Genomic DNA, 15,928 nt, shown 5'->3' on the forward strand with positions numbered 1-15,928 from the left:
GTAAGGGCAGAGGTGTGACCATCTGAAGCATCCTAAGGACACTCCAGGCGGCACTGCTGCATAGATTTTGGCTGCAGGGTGCCATTCTAGGCACAGTGCTAGCCAGATGAGGCTAGCATAAAAAAGCTCAGAGGGCCAGACCAAATGATTCTGGGGGCCCTGAGGTTCCCCATCGCTACTTTAGACTAATTGTCAAATGGAAAGAGCTAAACCCTTGTTTGCCTTCCTGCCAATCACTTACAAACCGTTATTATACTTCCTGCACTTCCGAACCATTGTTGCAAGTAACTTAAAATGTTAATTGTAACAAACCATATCCAGCACCCACGGAAAGTTGAAGAGACTCAGACATGGGAAAAGATTCTAAATGTAAAATAGGAGATGACACCTGGCCAGCTACAGCTAATCTAAAGTTTTCCTGTCAATTTAGGAAGCGGATTCAAGATTCCCAGGTCCTTCTTCACGTTAGCACATTGTTTTACAATCTGACGCTCCGTCACATGGTGGCGCTGCATCACAATGGTACTTGCTTCATGCAAAATTCTCCATGCGCTTTCAGTTTTGCAAAAGCAGTCAAGATCATCACGCTGCTTCTAATTCATAACTCATTTATGAATGGCACGTTTATTAAATACAACTGGGCATACACTATACAATTATCTGTCAGCTATCTGTCCAATCTGGTTGGTTGGAATGAAAACCTGGTAATGTATGGGAGCAAATGACAGTCGATCATATGGTTTTAACACTGGAAAACGGACAAAAACAATTGTTCAAATTGGTTTAATTCGTGTGTTTTAACCAATCTGTCTGAACGACCATTTTTGTCTGTTTCCAGTGTTTGTGAGCAAATGGTCGTGTGTCATTTGCTCCTATACATTACCAGATTTTCATTCCAACCAGCCATATTGGACAGATATCTGACAGATAATTTTATAGTGTATGCCCAGCATAAGTCGTGATACACCCTAAGGCACTATGCATTTAAAGTGCATTCATTGGCAGTCATGGATCATGGAAAACGCAGTGTCTATCTATATAGAGATCTATGAGGTTCAGTCTCTTAGTAATTCTCAAGACAGAAACATAATGTAGGAGACGGAGTTTAATAATAACATGTGTACAGCTGCTTACATTGTGCAGTCCGTTTTCCCATGTATGGAGCAGAGTGCTGCACACATTGTTTTCTGAAAGTATATACATAAATAGAGGGGGAATTCAATGCGATGGACACTATTTGACATCCCAAAACAGCACAATTCCCACTCCGGCATCGCAAGTCTTCCATCATACCCTATAATAGATAGATCTATCTATCTATCTATCTATCTATATCCTGTAAATATAAAATATAGAAACGTGTATGTCCACATTAGTCTAGTTATTTTAGACAACACCAGATGTTTATTAAAACCAAATCAGGTGATCGATACATATTCAAGGCATACAGTATACACTGTGACAACATACAAACATACACGATTTAAAGCAATTAACCGTTCAGGTTCTGGGTGGCCTGCAGAGGACAGCAAAGATACAGTAGAGCCAGTTTTTTGTTATCCATTTGTGTTAGGCACACAGTTTCTGAAAACAAAGGAGATGCTGCTTTATTTTATAGAAATGTAACAGACAACCAATAGTGTATGCGTAAAGGCGGTATAAAAATATCAAAACCAATGTGACAAAATAAAAAAAACAAGCTGCCGATAAAATTAGCAAGTACATAAAAAGATAAAAAGGCTTAAAAAGTGTCCACTCAATTTCTGTTTAAATTCAAATTCTTTTCTTTCAGTTAATATGATTTGCAATTATTATTATTCATTTTCCTGCTCACTTATTTTTAAAAACAAGATTTTAAATGCAGCGGATCTGAGGTTTTACAGAGAGCGGCATTTAAGAGAAAAAAAAAATACAAAAAAAAAATCCCACCCCACCGAAAAACAGTAGTCTTGATTGTCTGTCTGGTTCTCTTGTAGTGAATAGTGAAGGGAGCTGTACATGTCAGCTTACAATTTTAATACATATATTTTTCACCAGAAAGCAGAAGAATTAATAAAAAATAATTTGCAATCCGCGTCTGAATTAGAGGCATTAAAGAGAAACGTGTGGATTTCCCCTCGGATTCTGTAGCTGCATAAACTTTGCTTGATGATATATGCTGGACATTCCAAATTCCTGGTGCCCTTTCCTAAGATTACCGTAAAGAAATGTCTCATCTACAATAAATCATGTAATCACGACCTCATGGAGTGTGTCCAGGGCTTAAACCAGCATGTGCTACCAATGATTATACTCGCACATTCTAAATATTGAAGAACTTTGCGATAGGCCACCCTCATTGTGGTGGTCTCACATTTAGGTGTGCTCGTTAGATGCCACTTCCAGTAGAACGCTGATTATCCAAGCTAATTGGGACTGAGGTTAGTTCAAATAATTGGCTATGTATTCAACTATATATGAATGTTCTTATTTTGCAATTATACAATACAATTCAATTGTAATGGACAGAGGCAAAGCCGGAACAGCGGCTAAGCTCACCTCTTGCTCGAAGTGACACTGCAAATAGTCAACAGTAGATATCCAGCAGCTGGCTTGGCACCAGTGGATCTCATAGGCTCCAGGGGCCAAAGGAAGGGGCGGTAGGCAGCTACACAAGCTAACCATACCAAAACCGTGCAGCCGACAGGTAGCCAAATACGTGTTCACAGGTACCAACTGAACCCCCAAGAGATGAGGAGAGCAATGACCTCCAAAACTCAGCCAGTGGCACGGAATTTAGCGGATTGGGTTGCTAGGGCATCTAAAGTTCAGCATCTAGAGCCACCGGCACCTTCCCCCACCCCTCCCCGTGCATTACAAACACAGACCAAACATTTTTGTTGGTACCCGTAGATCGTGCTTGGATAATTGCCATTCTACTGTCATTTTAAACACAAAGAAAACATGCAAAAGTATACAAGTAAAAGAATGTAAAAAAAATGCATTACTGTAATTGCAGGGAGCTTTGGTTATCCAAGCACAGCATTAACTGTTTCTGCAGAAATTGATCCTGTCAGAGACCCCCTGATTACCGTGGTGCTTTTTCAATTGACCCAACACCAACAGTCTCATACCGTTTGTCACTGGGTAGATTTCAGATCTAACAGCAACTAAAAGCAGGTAGCACAGGATAAACCGCAACAACAAAAATTCTTTAGAAAAACAAATTGACCTATATTATAATCATCAAAACGTAACAAAAAAACAGGACATCGCCTGTGTGCACATCACATGAGGCTAAGAGCTTGCATAGAGGGGCTTGAGGTGAACCGTTTGTTTAGGGCGCAGACAGCATGCATGCAGACAGAAGGCTCAGAGGTTGATGAGCGGAGTTTGCCACAGGCTTCTCTTCTCCTGGTCTTGCAGATTGCCGGCTCTAGAAGCTGGAGGAGACGGGGAAGGAAGCGGGAGGAGTAGGTTCAGAATTAGCGCAACTTCAGGTCATCCCCGCTGCCCAAACCGGAGTTGGGATCCTGCTGCCGGCGAACCTACACCAGACAGAAATTCTGTTTAAAGTTAGAACAGAGAGGTCGGCATATGCAACGGTTTAAAAAAAATCAGTGATTGACAGGGATAAAAGCTGCTGAATGAGCTACAGACATATATGAGCAAATAGAACAGGATAGGGGCAACAGATATACAAGCAGGTGACAATTGAAAGACAAGGTATAGAAATCATAATATATATAAAAAATATATATAGCCATTGCGCTAAAAAATGGAGCGCTATACAAATCTTAATAGAATTAATATGGGTGTTACCACGCAGCTGCTGAATTTCTTTTGGCTTGCAACCACAAGAAAAAGTGACCAACTGCGCTGATTTTGACAAATTATTTTTCACAGTGTCACATTGGTTATATATTTTTATAATTATTTGATATCAGGTGTATTCATATCATGGTATGTTACATCGGCCACTGTTATTTGTTTTTATTATTGTATTGTTTCTGTAATATTAAATTGTTACTTATTATATGATTTCTATCATTTATCTTATTCTGTTATAGTTTTATTAATATTGTGCTTTATTTCATATCATCATTTATTGATTTACATTGCAATTATAAATGTGGGTATTTCCACAGCGCTGTTGGTCACTTTTTCTTGTAGAAATCATCATGTCTAAAACTGTAAATAAGATTTTAAATATAAATACTGTTATTAGACTCATTTATACAGCTGTCAATGTTAGCTGTGTCACTACAAAGGGATGGGCATGCAATATAAACAATATCCCAAACATCCCCGCTGATCTCTATGCATTGTATACAACTGTGTTCAGGCAACTGTGTGTCGTAACCCAACGAAAATACACAAAAGACAAGAAGAAAACAAAAAAGCATGAAAAAAAATATATAAATCATGTATTTAGTAAGAGTTACAAGAAAGAAACTACTAGGCAATGCAGTGATCTGCAATGGCAGTAAACTCAATTAAACAAATTGCTAGATGGTTATGTGACGAGGTTAGCAACTGTGTGTGTAAATGCTGAATGTCCCTTTACATCTCATATAGTGTATAAACCTATACAGCTGAGCTACTACAGCCTTCTACAGGTGCTAAAAACAAAATACCACAATATCACTTCAAATGTTGGGTGCATGAATGTATAATTACAGTGCATCCGGAAAGTATTCACAGCACTTCACTTTTTCCACATTTTGTTATGTTACAGCCTTATTCCAAAATGGAATAAATTAATTTTTGTCCTCAAAATTCTACACACAATACCCCATAATGACAACGTGTCAAAAGTTTGAGATTTTTGCAACTTTAATAAAAAACAAACACTAAGAAATCACATGTACATAAGTATTCACAGCCTTTGCTCAATACTTTGTTGATGTACCTTTGGCAGCAATTACAGCCTCAAGTCTTTTTGAATATGATGCCACAAGCTTGGCACACCTATCTTTGGGCAGTTTCGCCCATTCCTCTTTGCAGCACCTCTCAAGCTCCATCAGGTTGGATGGGAAGTGTCAGTGCATAGCCATTTTCTGATCTCTCCAGAGATGTTCAAATCGGATTCAAGTCTGGGCTCTGGCTGGGCCACTCAAGGACATTCACAGAGTTGTTCTGAAGCCACTCCTTTGATATCTTGGCTGTGTGCTTAGGGTCATTGTCCTGCTGAACGATGAACCGTCGCCCCAGTCTGAAGTCAAGAGTGCTCTGAAGAAGGTTTTCATACAGGATGTCTCTGTACATTGCTGCATTCATCTTTCCCCTCTATCCTGAATAGTCTCCCAAGCTCCTGGCACTGAAAAACATCCCCACAGCATGATGCTGCCACCACCATGCTTCACTGTAGGGATGGTATTGGCCTGGTGATGAGCGGTGCCTAGTTTCCTCCAAACATAACGCCATTGACGCCAAAGAGTTATTATTATCACCAATTATTTATATAGCGCACACATATTCCGCAGCACTTTACAGAGAATATATGGCAAGTCACATCAGTCCCTGCTCCAGTGGAGCTTACAATCTATATTCCCTACCACATGCTCACACATACTAGGGTAGTTAAATCTTTGTCTCATCATACCAGAGAATTTTGTTTCTCATGGGCTGAGAATAATTCAGGTGCATTTTGGCAAACTCCAGGCAGGCTGCCATGTGCTTTGTACTAAGGAGTGGCTTCCGTCTGGCCACTCTACCATACAGGCCTATTTGGTGGATTGCTGCAGAGATGGTTGTCCTTCTGGAAGGTTCTCCTCTCGCCACAGAGGAATGCTGTAGCTCTGACAGAGGGACCATCGGGTTCTTGGTCACCTCCTTGACTAGGGCCCTTCTCCCCTGTTCGCTCAGTTTAGACGGCCGTCCAACGCTAGGAAGAGTCCTGGTGGTTCCGAACTTCTTCCATTTACGGATGATGGAGGCCACTGTGCTCATTGAGACCTTCAAAGCAGCAGATAGTTTTCTGTACCCTTCCCCAGAGTTGTGCCTCGAGACAATGCTGTCTCGGAGGTCTACAGACAATTCCTTGGACTTAATGATTGGTTTGTGCTCTGACATGTACTGTCAATTGTGGGACCTTATATAGAGGTGTATGCCTTTCAAAATCATGTCCAATCAACTGAATTTACCACAGGTGGACTCCAAGTAAGCTGTAGGAACAACTCAAGGATGATCAGTGGAAACAGGATGCACCTGAGCTCAATTTTGAGCTTCATGGCAAAGGATGTGAATACTTATGTACATGTGATTTCTTAGGGTTTTTTAAAATAAATTTGTGTAAAATCTCAAAAAAAACTTTTTACACATTGTCATTATGGGGTATTGTGCGTAGAATTTTGAGGACAAAAATTAATTTATTCCATTTTGGAATAAGGCTGTAACATAAAAATTGAAGCACTGTGAATAATTTCCGGATGCACTGTATATATACACTCGTATATAGCCAAGCTGAGCAATCAAAGAAACATTACATATACAATACAGTGCCGGAGCATAAATACAAAACACCATGTCACACTACAGCATGAGTGCATAGCACAAGTAGCAAACATTAATATCACCCCACAAATTGGGTAGGACAGAAAACAGGTACGAGGGTAGGGAAACTTGTTGAAGCCAGCAGTAGTCGCAGGTGGGGATAAATTCAGTACTCGGTGATCCTGTACCCAATGTATGGAGGAGCACACAGTCACTGAAGGGGTAAAGGGGACAAGCAGTCAGAGCACTGGTGACACAAAATGTATTAGGGAAGAACACGAGGGAACAGGGCCCTGCCTGTAAGAGCCTACGTCATACGCACTCCAACCTGACTACACCGTGACATCAAACCCAATTACAATACATGCTCAAAGCTCAGTGTTAGAAGCTTCATATTATTTCTAGATAACCAGTGAAAGGCAAGGCTTACTGCTTACTCATAACATTGTTGTTACATGTAGGTTGATATTAGTTTGTTATTGCATCAGTTGTTTACGTGTTAGTGGGGTTTAACTTCAAGCACAAAACATATTGTTATTTTATATCGTATAACACTTCCAACTCCAAAGGAGCCAATAGGCGTTTCTTTTACCTATAGAGGCTAAATTATGATCTTTGCATTGCCCATCCACATCTCTGAACAATTATCAAAGTGGAGTAGGAGTTAAGTCTACTGAGAAAACTTTATTTTGTAGCTTATGGTGAGATCTAGGCAGTATGAGAATAGAAAGAAAGCAAAAAGTGCCTGCAGGCCGCCACTACAGAATCTTCAGGACAAAATCTGCAATCAGATTCGACCAGCAGAGGGAGCTGCAATCTACGTCCTACCAATTGTTTATGTTCCAAAGTGAAATCCCAAATTGGCACATTATAGTATGAAAAAGGGCTGAACATGCAGGCGTGTGGTAAAGGGTGGTTGTCCACACAGGAGCTTTCAAGAGGAAGGTGGCAGAATTTTGTTAATATGCCAAAAAAAAAAAAAAGTATTGGGTGCAAGCATGGCATGTTCCAAGAAACAAAAAACCCGTAAGTCTTTAATTTTTTTATTAGGAGGGTAACAAAAATAAAAAGATAAAACAAGGTCATAGTGTTTGAATGTGAAAAAAAAATAAAAAATTTGGGTGGACACTACAGATAAACAATAACAGCTCTCGTCTTACAAAGCATTCTGGGAACTGTGGTCCAACAATGGCTGGGGAGCAACAAGCCCGTGTGGTTAATAGGCCTAAAAGCAGGCCTCCGATTTAAATGTGCTTTATAATAGAAATGGTTGAATGAGGTTCTTCCTAATTCACGGAGAACCTAGATACTATTGTGTAGTGTCACCTCCTATGAGGATGTCTCTTACATGCATGCCGCCCCAGGATAGACGTAGACAAGCACTGCTCATGCTCACAATTAGTCATTATTATTTTCTATGGGGTACTGACCAGTTACAGGCAGCGTGGTCGTAAAACTCTCACCTCCATTTCCTCCCGGTGAGAGCGGTCTCTGTCCTCAAACTCACGGGTCCTCCTGCGAGCGTCCTCAAAGGCCTGCTGCGCCAGGGAATCCTCGTGCTGCAAGAAGAGAAGAACAGTATGCAGTCTGTCAACGTTCCAGGCTCAGACTTCTGAGCTGACTTTCCAAGTGTTCCGTCCAAAAATAACATTAAGTAATGGTGAGGCTCCATCCAGCTCCCAGGACGTCAGCAGTGCTCTTTGTTATCTCTTACAGAACTGAATCCACCCTCATGTAATAGTACAATGTATTAGTGTGTCTGCCACCCGGAGATTTGTCCTGTAAGGAGTTCCTCCGTGACTGATCTGCACTGACCTGCGCTCGGTCTTCATCGAATTCTAGGCATCCCATCCCGTCCAACCTCTGAAGGTCAATCCATCCCTTCCACATGACACAGACACCATTGAGGATCATTGGAGCCTTTAAGTAAACCTGAAAAAGAACCAGGGACAGTATAAAGTAAAATGTAATTTCATTAAAACGTGATGACTCAGAGGAGCCATTTCCTTAGTCGTCAGTTTCTTTCTTTTGTTTTACCACAATAAGGCTATTACAGCACATGGAACACACTATGGTCAACAATATATTGACTTAAGCAGCCATACATCAGCAATCACCAAAAAAACCAAAACTATTCTGCGTTTTTTCACCGATTTAACAATTCTCCAACCCACCAATGTGCGCCCATACATTGCCGATATTTTACAGTGATTTGCAGATTTTTTTTTTATCCCAAGATCGAATCTGCAAATCCTGAAATTGTCCATGCATCATCTCAATCTGTGAACCCCATACATTGCCCTTTTTGTTTTACAAAATCATCTGCAAAATGCAGAATTGGCCCAACTGATTGCTGATGTATGGGCCCCATTACACAAAACAACAGAGAGGGGAGGGTTACCTGCATGGGTCAGGCAAAGTCACAAAGCCGAAATCTACCTATAATTCAGTTAGTTATTGGCAGATATCAAAACATGTTGTAAAGTTTGACTGGCTCTTAGATTCTAAAGAACTGTGTGAAGTCTAGCACTACAGAACATCACAAAGCACCAGAAACAATGGAAACATCAGGAATGTCCACCATTACATAGAGCACGCAGTTCAAGAAACATTTATTACCAGTTATTTATATAGCGCACACATATTCCACAGCGCTTTACATCTGTCCCTGCCCCAGCTTACAATCTATATTCCCTACCACATGCTCACATGCATACACAATAGGGTTCATTTTTGTTGGGAGCCAATTGACTTGACAGTATATTTTTGGAGTGTGGGAGCACACTTACGCAAGCACAGTGAGACTATACAAACCCCACACAATTAGGGCCATGGTGGGAATCGAACCCACGACCGCAGTGCTGTGAGGCAGTAATGCTAACCATTACACCGTCTGTGCTGCCGGCTGTGGATACTTAAATGATGAACATTTTCAATTTGGTTTACATGTTCTACTCAGTCCATAAAAAATACATTGTTATTTTCAGACCTGGACTTAAGTTACACTGGCTAAACCCTCGTCTTACACCCCTCTTATTATAAAAAATTTTGCCACTTGGTTCTTGTGAGCAGTTTGCATCAGATACATATTTTTTTTTTTAATTATTGATTTAAGTTTTCCAAGATAAGTCACAATGATCAAAATATATTGCTTAGGACACTAATGCAGTGACCACGCTAGATTATCGTATGCAGTACTGACATGATGAGCTGGATAAGTATGGGTGTATCCAGGTGCACAGCATGAAGGCCATAAGCCAGGGGCTTCGTAAGCACTGAAAACGTCTGACACTATGGGCCAAATGTAATAGGGTGAGAGTTTAGAAAATGTGAGAGTTTAGCAGTAATCTCTCACACAGGTTGAGTTTTATCTTCAAAGTGGGAAAACTTCTGAATGAGATTTTAAATCGTGAGAGTTTTTTAAGTCTGAAAAAACATGCACGTTCACTCTGTTACTTTGTTTTTGGACTCTATTACATTGGCAAAGTTTAAAAAGTGTCAGAAACTCTCACTTTTCTAAACTCTCACCCTATTACATTTGGCCCTATGAGTGAAGAGGGAAATACGTAGAGCAGGTGAAGACAACGTGTGTCATTAAAGCTGCTGTGGGACTATACATCCCAGCATGCCCTCTCACAATTTTGCTGTTAGTGCATGCTAAAACTGTGACTGGGCATGCTGGGATGTGTAGCTCCACAGTAGCTGGAGTGCCATACATTGCCTATCCCTGACTTAGAGCTTGAGAAATAAAGGGAAGTTTACTGTAATAGGGTGACAGGGTGTCTGAACTGACTTAGGAAGACTTCCCTACCTATTGGTGTGCAGGGCAGAAGAGAGAGAGGAGAGCTGCATGTTGATTGAAAAGGGAGGGGTGGTGAAAGAACACAGAAAGAGGCTGCACGGATCAAGTGACTGTGGGAGGTTTCCATTCACAGGAAAAGGATGCTGTGTGCTCAAGTCTTCAGACCATGGTTTTAGGACTGCTTGCTCTGCAGCAATGTGAAGGAGACTGCTCCCAGTCAGGGCCCTGTGTGATCACACACATACAATACCAGCACTAAGAACTGCCACACAGTGTAACACACGCACTCCACTCTGCAATTAAAATCCACCAAAATCTTATTGTTACTTATTGCAGGGTTCAAAAATAACCACAAAAAACAGTGACCGCCTTCAGCATGGCAGACCTGACCCATCAGCTTTGACATGGCAGCAGCCATCTTTATAAAGCCAGCTTGAAGCACAGGCTAAAATTGGTGTTAATAAGAGAGTGACATATAATGGAATACATCTTAATGCACATATTGCAGAGAATATAGCAGACGAGAGCGATGTTAGTATGGTATATAGGAGGAGACCTGTAATAACATTTGTGATCCATCTTTGATTTGGATGTACAGGAATATGATGGGGTGAGTGGTTTGGCGCCAGGCCTAAGATTAGAGTGGCAGTGTTGGCAGGGTGGATATGAGGTTTTGGGCTGAGGGTGAGGAGTTTTTCTAAAGACAGATTAAAGGCTTGTCTGGGGGATCACAGAGGAAAGAATAAAGAATTCATGTATTTACTACTTAAAGTGGATGGTACTGAAGGTGGTAATGGTACTTTCAAAAATAACTAATAACATTGTGATAACAGATTAGAAAAACAATATTTTTTCATCGACTTTTCTTGTGGTGTTGGAAGTGGCATTAGTGGAATTACTTACTCAACACATATAATCTGTAATAGAGGATTCTGGGCAGCACAGACAGTGTAATGGTTAGCATTATTGCCTCACAGCACTGAGGTTGTGGGTTCAATTCCCACCACGGCCCACTGTGCAGAGTTTGTATATTCTCCCTGTGCTTGCGTGGGTTTCCTCCGGGGTGCTCCTCCCACACTCCAAAAATATACTGGTAGGTTAATTGGGTTCTGACAAAATTAACCCTAGTGTGTATGTGTGTGTGCATGTAGTAGGGAATTTCGATTGTAAGCTCCACTGGGGTAGGGACTGATGTGAATGGACAAATAGTCTCTGTAAAGCGCTGCGGAATATGCGTGCGCTATATAAATAACTGGTAATAAATAAATAATAATTCTGCATTTGTTCCTGTGTTATTCTCCCGAGAAGCCTTTAATGAATGATCAGTATATAATCTTTACAAGTGAGCACTGAAATATATATTATTACCATTACAGGCCACTCTATATAACGTCAGCGTGGGCTTGTGCTCCCAGCTGATTAAAGTGCACAGTTGCTCCTAGAGGTTTCACATTCACAATAACAGCACTTACAGCTGATAAAGGCAGAATGCTGACTAACTTGCTGGACAGGTGGCATCCTATCACAGTGCCACACTGCAAGTCACTGAGTTCTTTAGTATGAACCAATCTACAGCCGTTTAGCAAATATGGAGAGCATGGTCGTGTGCTAGATTTAATGCACCTATTAGAAGACACTAATTAGAAGGAGTGTCCTTGTACTATTCATTGCATTTTCAACTGAACCAATGCTCATGAGAATGCAGATTACTGATTAAGTAGAAAGTGGTGACATGAGGCTCGTAGTGCCTCACACCTCAATGTCATTGTTTTGTTCTAATGAATCAGTAAGCTAAATATTGCAGCAGCCTATATAGGGGTATTCAATATGGAGAGAAAACTCAGTTTTTGCGATGTTTTCGCACCAATGATGTCATTTTCGGAGGTTTTGGTTTTACACCGTATTCAATTTCAAAGACTTTTCACAGGTTCGAAAAGTCTTTGAAAAAAAAAAAACGGGGATAACTTTTCACCACTGAATTGGTGGCGAAAAAGTGTGCAGAATTGGGGTTTAGGGGTGCAGGCTTAAAAAAAATAACCTGCACCCCTGGGAATGACATTTTAAAAATAACCGTGTCAAAAAAGTTAAAAAAAAAAAAAAAAAATAGGGACACCCCAAAAAATGAATTTCAAAATTAGGGTAAAAAAAAATAAATGGGAAAAAAAGTGTTTAAAAATAGGGAAATAGGTTCAGGGCTATTCTGCAAGTATGCGGCAGGTGTATTCTAGAATAGGCTATTAGCGGCAGGTGCATAGTTGCAGAATTTTTTAAAACTTACTTTAGGGACATAAAAATATGCTAGTACCCATTTTCATGTACCTCAAATTTGATGTGACCACTTAACAAAACGAAAAGAATAACCTAAGTGCTCTTCTGCAACACTTCTTCAATGTCAGGAAAAAAACACCTGCTGCGGCTATTTAAATCCCCATGTTTTTACAACTTTAGGGGGTCCTACAATTTATTCCAGGAAAAATTCATTTTTTTACGCAGATCCCACTTCGCACCTTCCCGTTTTCGTAGGTTTCATATTGAATACGGGGATAAAGTGGGTGCGCGCCCGATACTTTATCCCAGGAAAATCTCCGATGTGGAACAAAAAGTCCAGCACGGCTGGCCATATTGAATATCCCTCTATGTGTTTTATGCCTCCACTGCTTGGAGGTGACTGGTATACTTTAAGGGCTTGTTAGACGTGCCAAAGACTGCAGGATCAGAGAGGACTTTAATGGGTGCAGGAGTAGGGGGAAATGTGAACCAGGGAGAGAGGTTTCATCAATTACCCAAGTGGCACACAGTTCTGCAAGGAGCCAAATCTGCGTCATGGCCCCTGCAGACTGTTCCAACTAGTATTGATATTCAGGCAAAGCACTGCACTCAGCACAATGTGATCAAAAGGCACATGCTGTATATTATTAATCTATTCATTTTCTATATTATAAGGACTTTTAAATGTCACTGTATTGATCCCCTAACTTCATTTTAAAGGTTAATAGGGCTATTTTGAGTTTGCTTTCTTCACTATCCACTAAGGTTTGGCAACATCACTAAAGAAATTCATCACTGTAACAGTTTAAAAATAAAGATTCTATGTGGAAGTTTTTAAATACAAATAGGCTATTTCTAGGCTTCTAATGCTTCTACACTGTGCTCTGTAATAAGTGGCATAGACAACAGCACCCTAAGGCAAAATCTGAGCCTTGCTTACCAGACACCTCACAATAGTAAGGGGGGGGGGGAATCTCTGAAATCTGTCTCCTAGCAGAGCTTCCTCACACATGTGCCGGCCCTAGTCTGCAGCACCTTGCTTGTAACCCCTTGTGTGCTCCATCCATGTCTATCGCCCCATGTCTGCTTCCACTTCCTCTTCCTCCCTCCTTGTGGCCATCGAAACAGCAGCACAGGCTGTTAGTAACATGTGCTTCTGTGGTTTCAAGGAGAGCAATAAACAGCCCTAAGCCTGGATGGTATATGGGCTCACAGCTTCGCCCTGCCTGTAACACCATGATTGGAAAAAACACAATGTGTGATAAGTATGCGGCAATCTTGATTTATCAGTTATAGTAAATAAAGAATTATTATTGCGTGTCCCCATTACAAGCTCCTGGCATTATTTGCCAATGCAACTAATTGATGATACAATGACCAACACCAACAGGAAAGATAAACCAGTGGCAACGGGGAAATAGTGAACTTGTGTCTAAACCTTGCTGTACAGGAGGGACTGCTTTTTCCCAATACGTTCTTTTTCCAACCTGTAACATTGATTAACCGGGGATCTCTCAGAAACTTAATTTGTTATCGCTCCGGCTGACTGATTAAGTTCCACCTCCTCCGACATCAGCCAAAAAATGATCATCTCAGGGATGACAGTGATTAATAGGATCCAGGACAGCAGCCTGGTGATAGATGGGGTCTCTGTGCTCAGCATATTAATAACCCAACAATAGAGATTTCTGTACAAGTCCCCTGACGATGAGGTGATGAGCTCACATAACATGACGTATGGACTGGACGGAGTATATAAAGATAAAATCTCAAAGGCTGGCAAGATTCAGACGTTCAGGTTATAGTACACATAAAAACTTGATGAAGCAAACATAACTCCAGCTGTTTAACTTTAAGGAATGCTAGTAAATCAAAATAAAATGATTTAGTGAATGTACATCAGTAGTGTTGGACTCAAACAGCCATGTACTTTCTTAAAGCAGAGATGTCAGAAAGATTACGAAGCTAAACTAGGATAATGCAGAACAGTCTGTCACTGGGTACTGAAGTAGTGAATGCAGTATGCCGAGTAATACATAGTAGCAGCTATCACACTGTTTCTGCACTGGTACTCTGGGTGGGAGGGAGAGAGTATACAAGGCACAGTAAGCAGGGGGGGGTGAAATCTCTATCCATTCAGCACCTGTCCACAACCGGATCTGACTAAGCTTCCATACACTGGAAAAATCCTGCAGATGTAAGGAGGCTGGGTGTTATGTTGGCAATACGTTGTCAGATAGGTATATCGCCCGTTCCACACACATTTTATCAGTGTGTACCCAGCTTTATTACCACACTATCACCACCCACTCCTACTTTATTATCAGCATCTATAAAGGCTCTACAAACGTGTCTGCAGCACCGTACATGGTAACAAAGAAACAATCCACAATACCAAAAGCATAAGTACAATACACAGTAGCTGACCACAGCATAAATACAAAACATTACTGAGGGGTCTATCTAGCAATAGTGACGATGTTGCCCAGAATATTATCGGGCAACATCGTCACGATTTTTTATCAATTATTAAAATTTATGGAAGCTATTCAGCAATATTTTATGCAGGGACAGTGGTTGCGGTAACACGCTGTCCCTGCGATGTTACAGAAGGCGTTGTTTTCGGTTTCCAAAAATAATACCTTCTGTTTCTGCTTCTGCACATGCTCAGTCATGCCCTTGGGAACAGTCTCCGTCCCTGCTTTGAGGTGACCGCCGACGGGTAAGTCCAAATACAGTATTTTCTTCATATAACGTCATTCTGGGATTGCGTTATATAAAGTAATGATTTTTCGAGTAATGTAACGCTTTTTGCTTTGCTGAATAACAAAGAGCGTTAAAGCACTGTAGAGATCAATGGCTGATCCCTACAGCGGTACTCTGCGAGATGGGAATTAATGGAGAAGATGATTGCGTTATCGTCTCCATTAACCCATTGCTGAATAGTGGATTTACATAATTTTTTTTGTGAAATTATGTATTCCGCATTTTTTATGTAAAAAAATCATTGCTGAATAGACCCCAAAACCACCATACAGGGAAGGAGGTAACGGAAGGGGGGGGGGGGGGGGGGTCATAGGTGAAAATTGATACAGTACCGAACAATCCTGTGCTCTACATTTGGACGAACATTTGAACAGTGAAAAAAGTTACTGAAGGGGAGAGAAGCACTGGTGACATGAAGGAGGGGAGTACCTACCTTAGAAAGATCTATAAAGCATTTCCCATAATCAGTAACACAGTGGTACAGTATATACTACCAAACATGACAATAAATCGTCAAAAGAACATTGAGGGCAGTTCTCTCACTAAGGGAATGGCACACTGCTACACTGGCTTCACAGGTTATAGTAAAACATCTCTATGGCAGCCCAGAATATTAAA

The 15,928-nt window shown here is 40.9% G+C and overlaps 1 protein-coding gene across 3 annotated transcripts in view; it reads right to left on the reverse strand.

Moving 5' to 3' along the window:
* Window positions 1-1,366: 1,366 nt before the first annotated feature.
* The window catches only part of CBFB (core-binding factor subunit beta), a 39,361-nt gene continuing 24,799 nt past the window's right edge, over window positions 1,367-15,928 (reverse strand). Inside the window, exons 4-6 of one of the 3 annotated variants that reach the window (XM_088471982.1) lie at window positions 8,290-8,406; window positions 7,938-8,033; window positions 1,367-3,527 (exon numbers count right to left, since the gene is read on the reverse strand). In XM_088471982.1, coding sequence (XP_088328108.1) covers window positions 3,465-3,527; window positions 7,938-8,033; window positions 8,290-8,406 — 276 coding nt within the window. In that variant the 3' untranslated portion in view covers window positions 1,367-3,464. Of the gene's footprint in view, window positions 3,546-7,904; window positions 8,034-8,289; window positions 8,407-15,928 lie in introns of all 3 variants that reach the window. The other 2 variants (XM_088471984.1, XM_088471985.1) reach the window with 2 other exon arrangements.

This window comes from Taudactylus pleione, unplaced genomic scaffold, assembly GCF_031769625.1.
Source record: "Taudactylus pleione unplaced genomic scaffold, aTauple2 ptg000117l, whole genome shotgun sequence".
Lineage (NCBI taxonomy): Eukaryota > Metazoa > Chordata > Amphibia > Anura > Myobatrachidae > Taudactylus > Taudactylus pleione.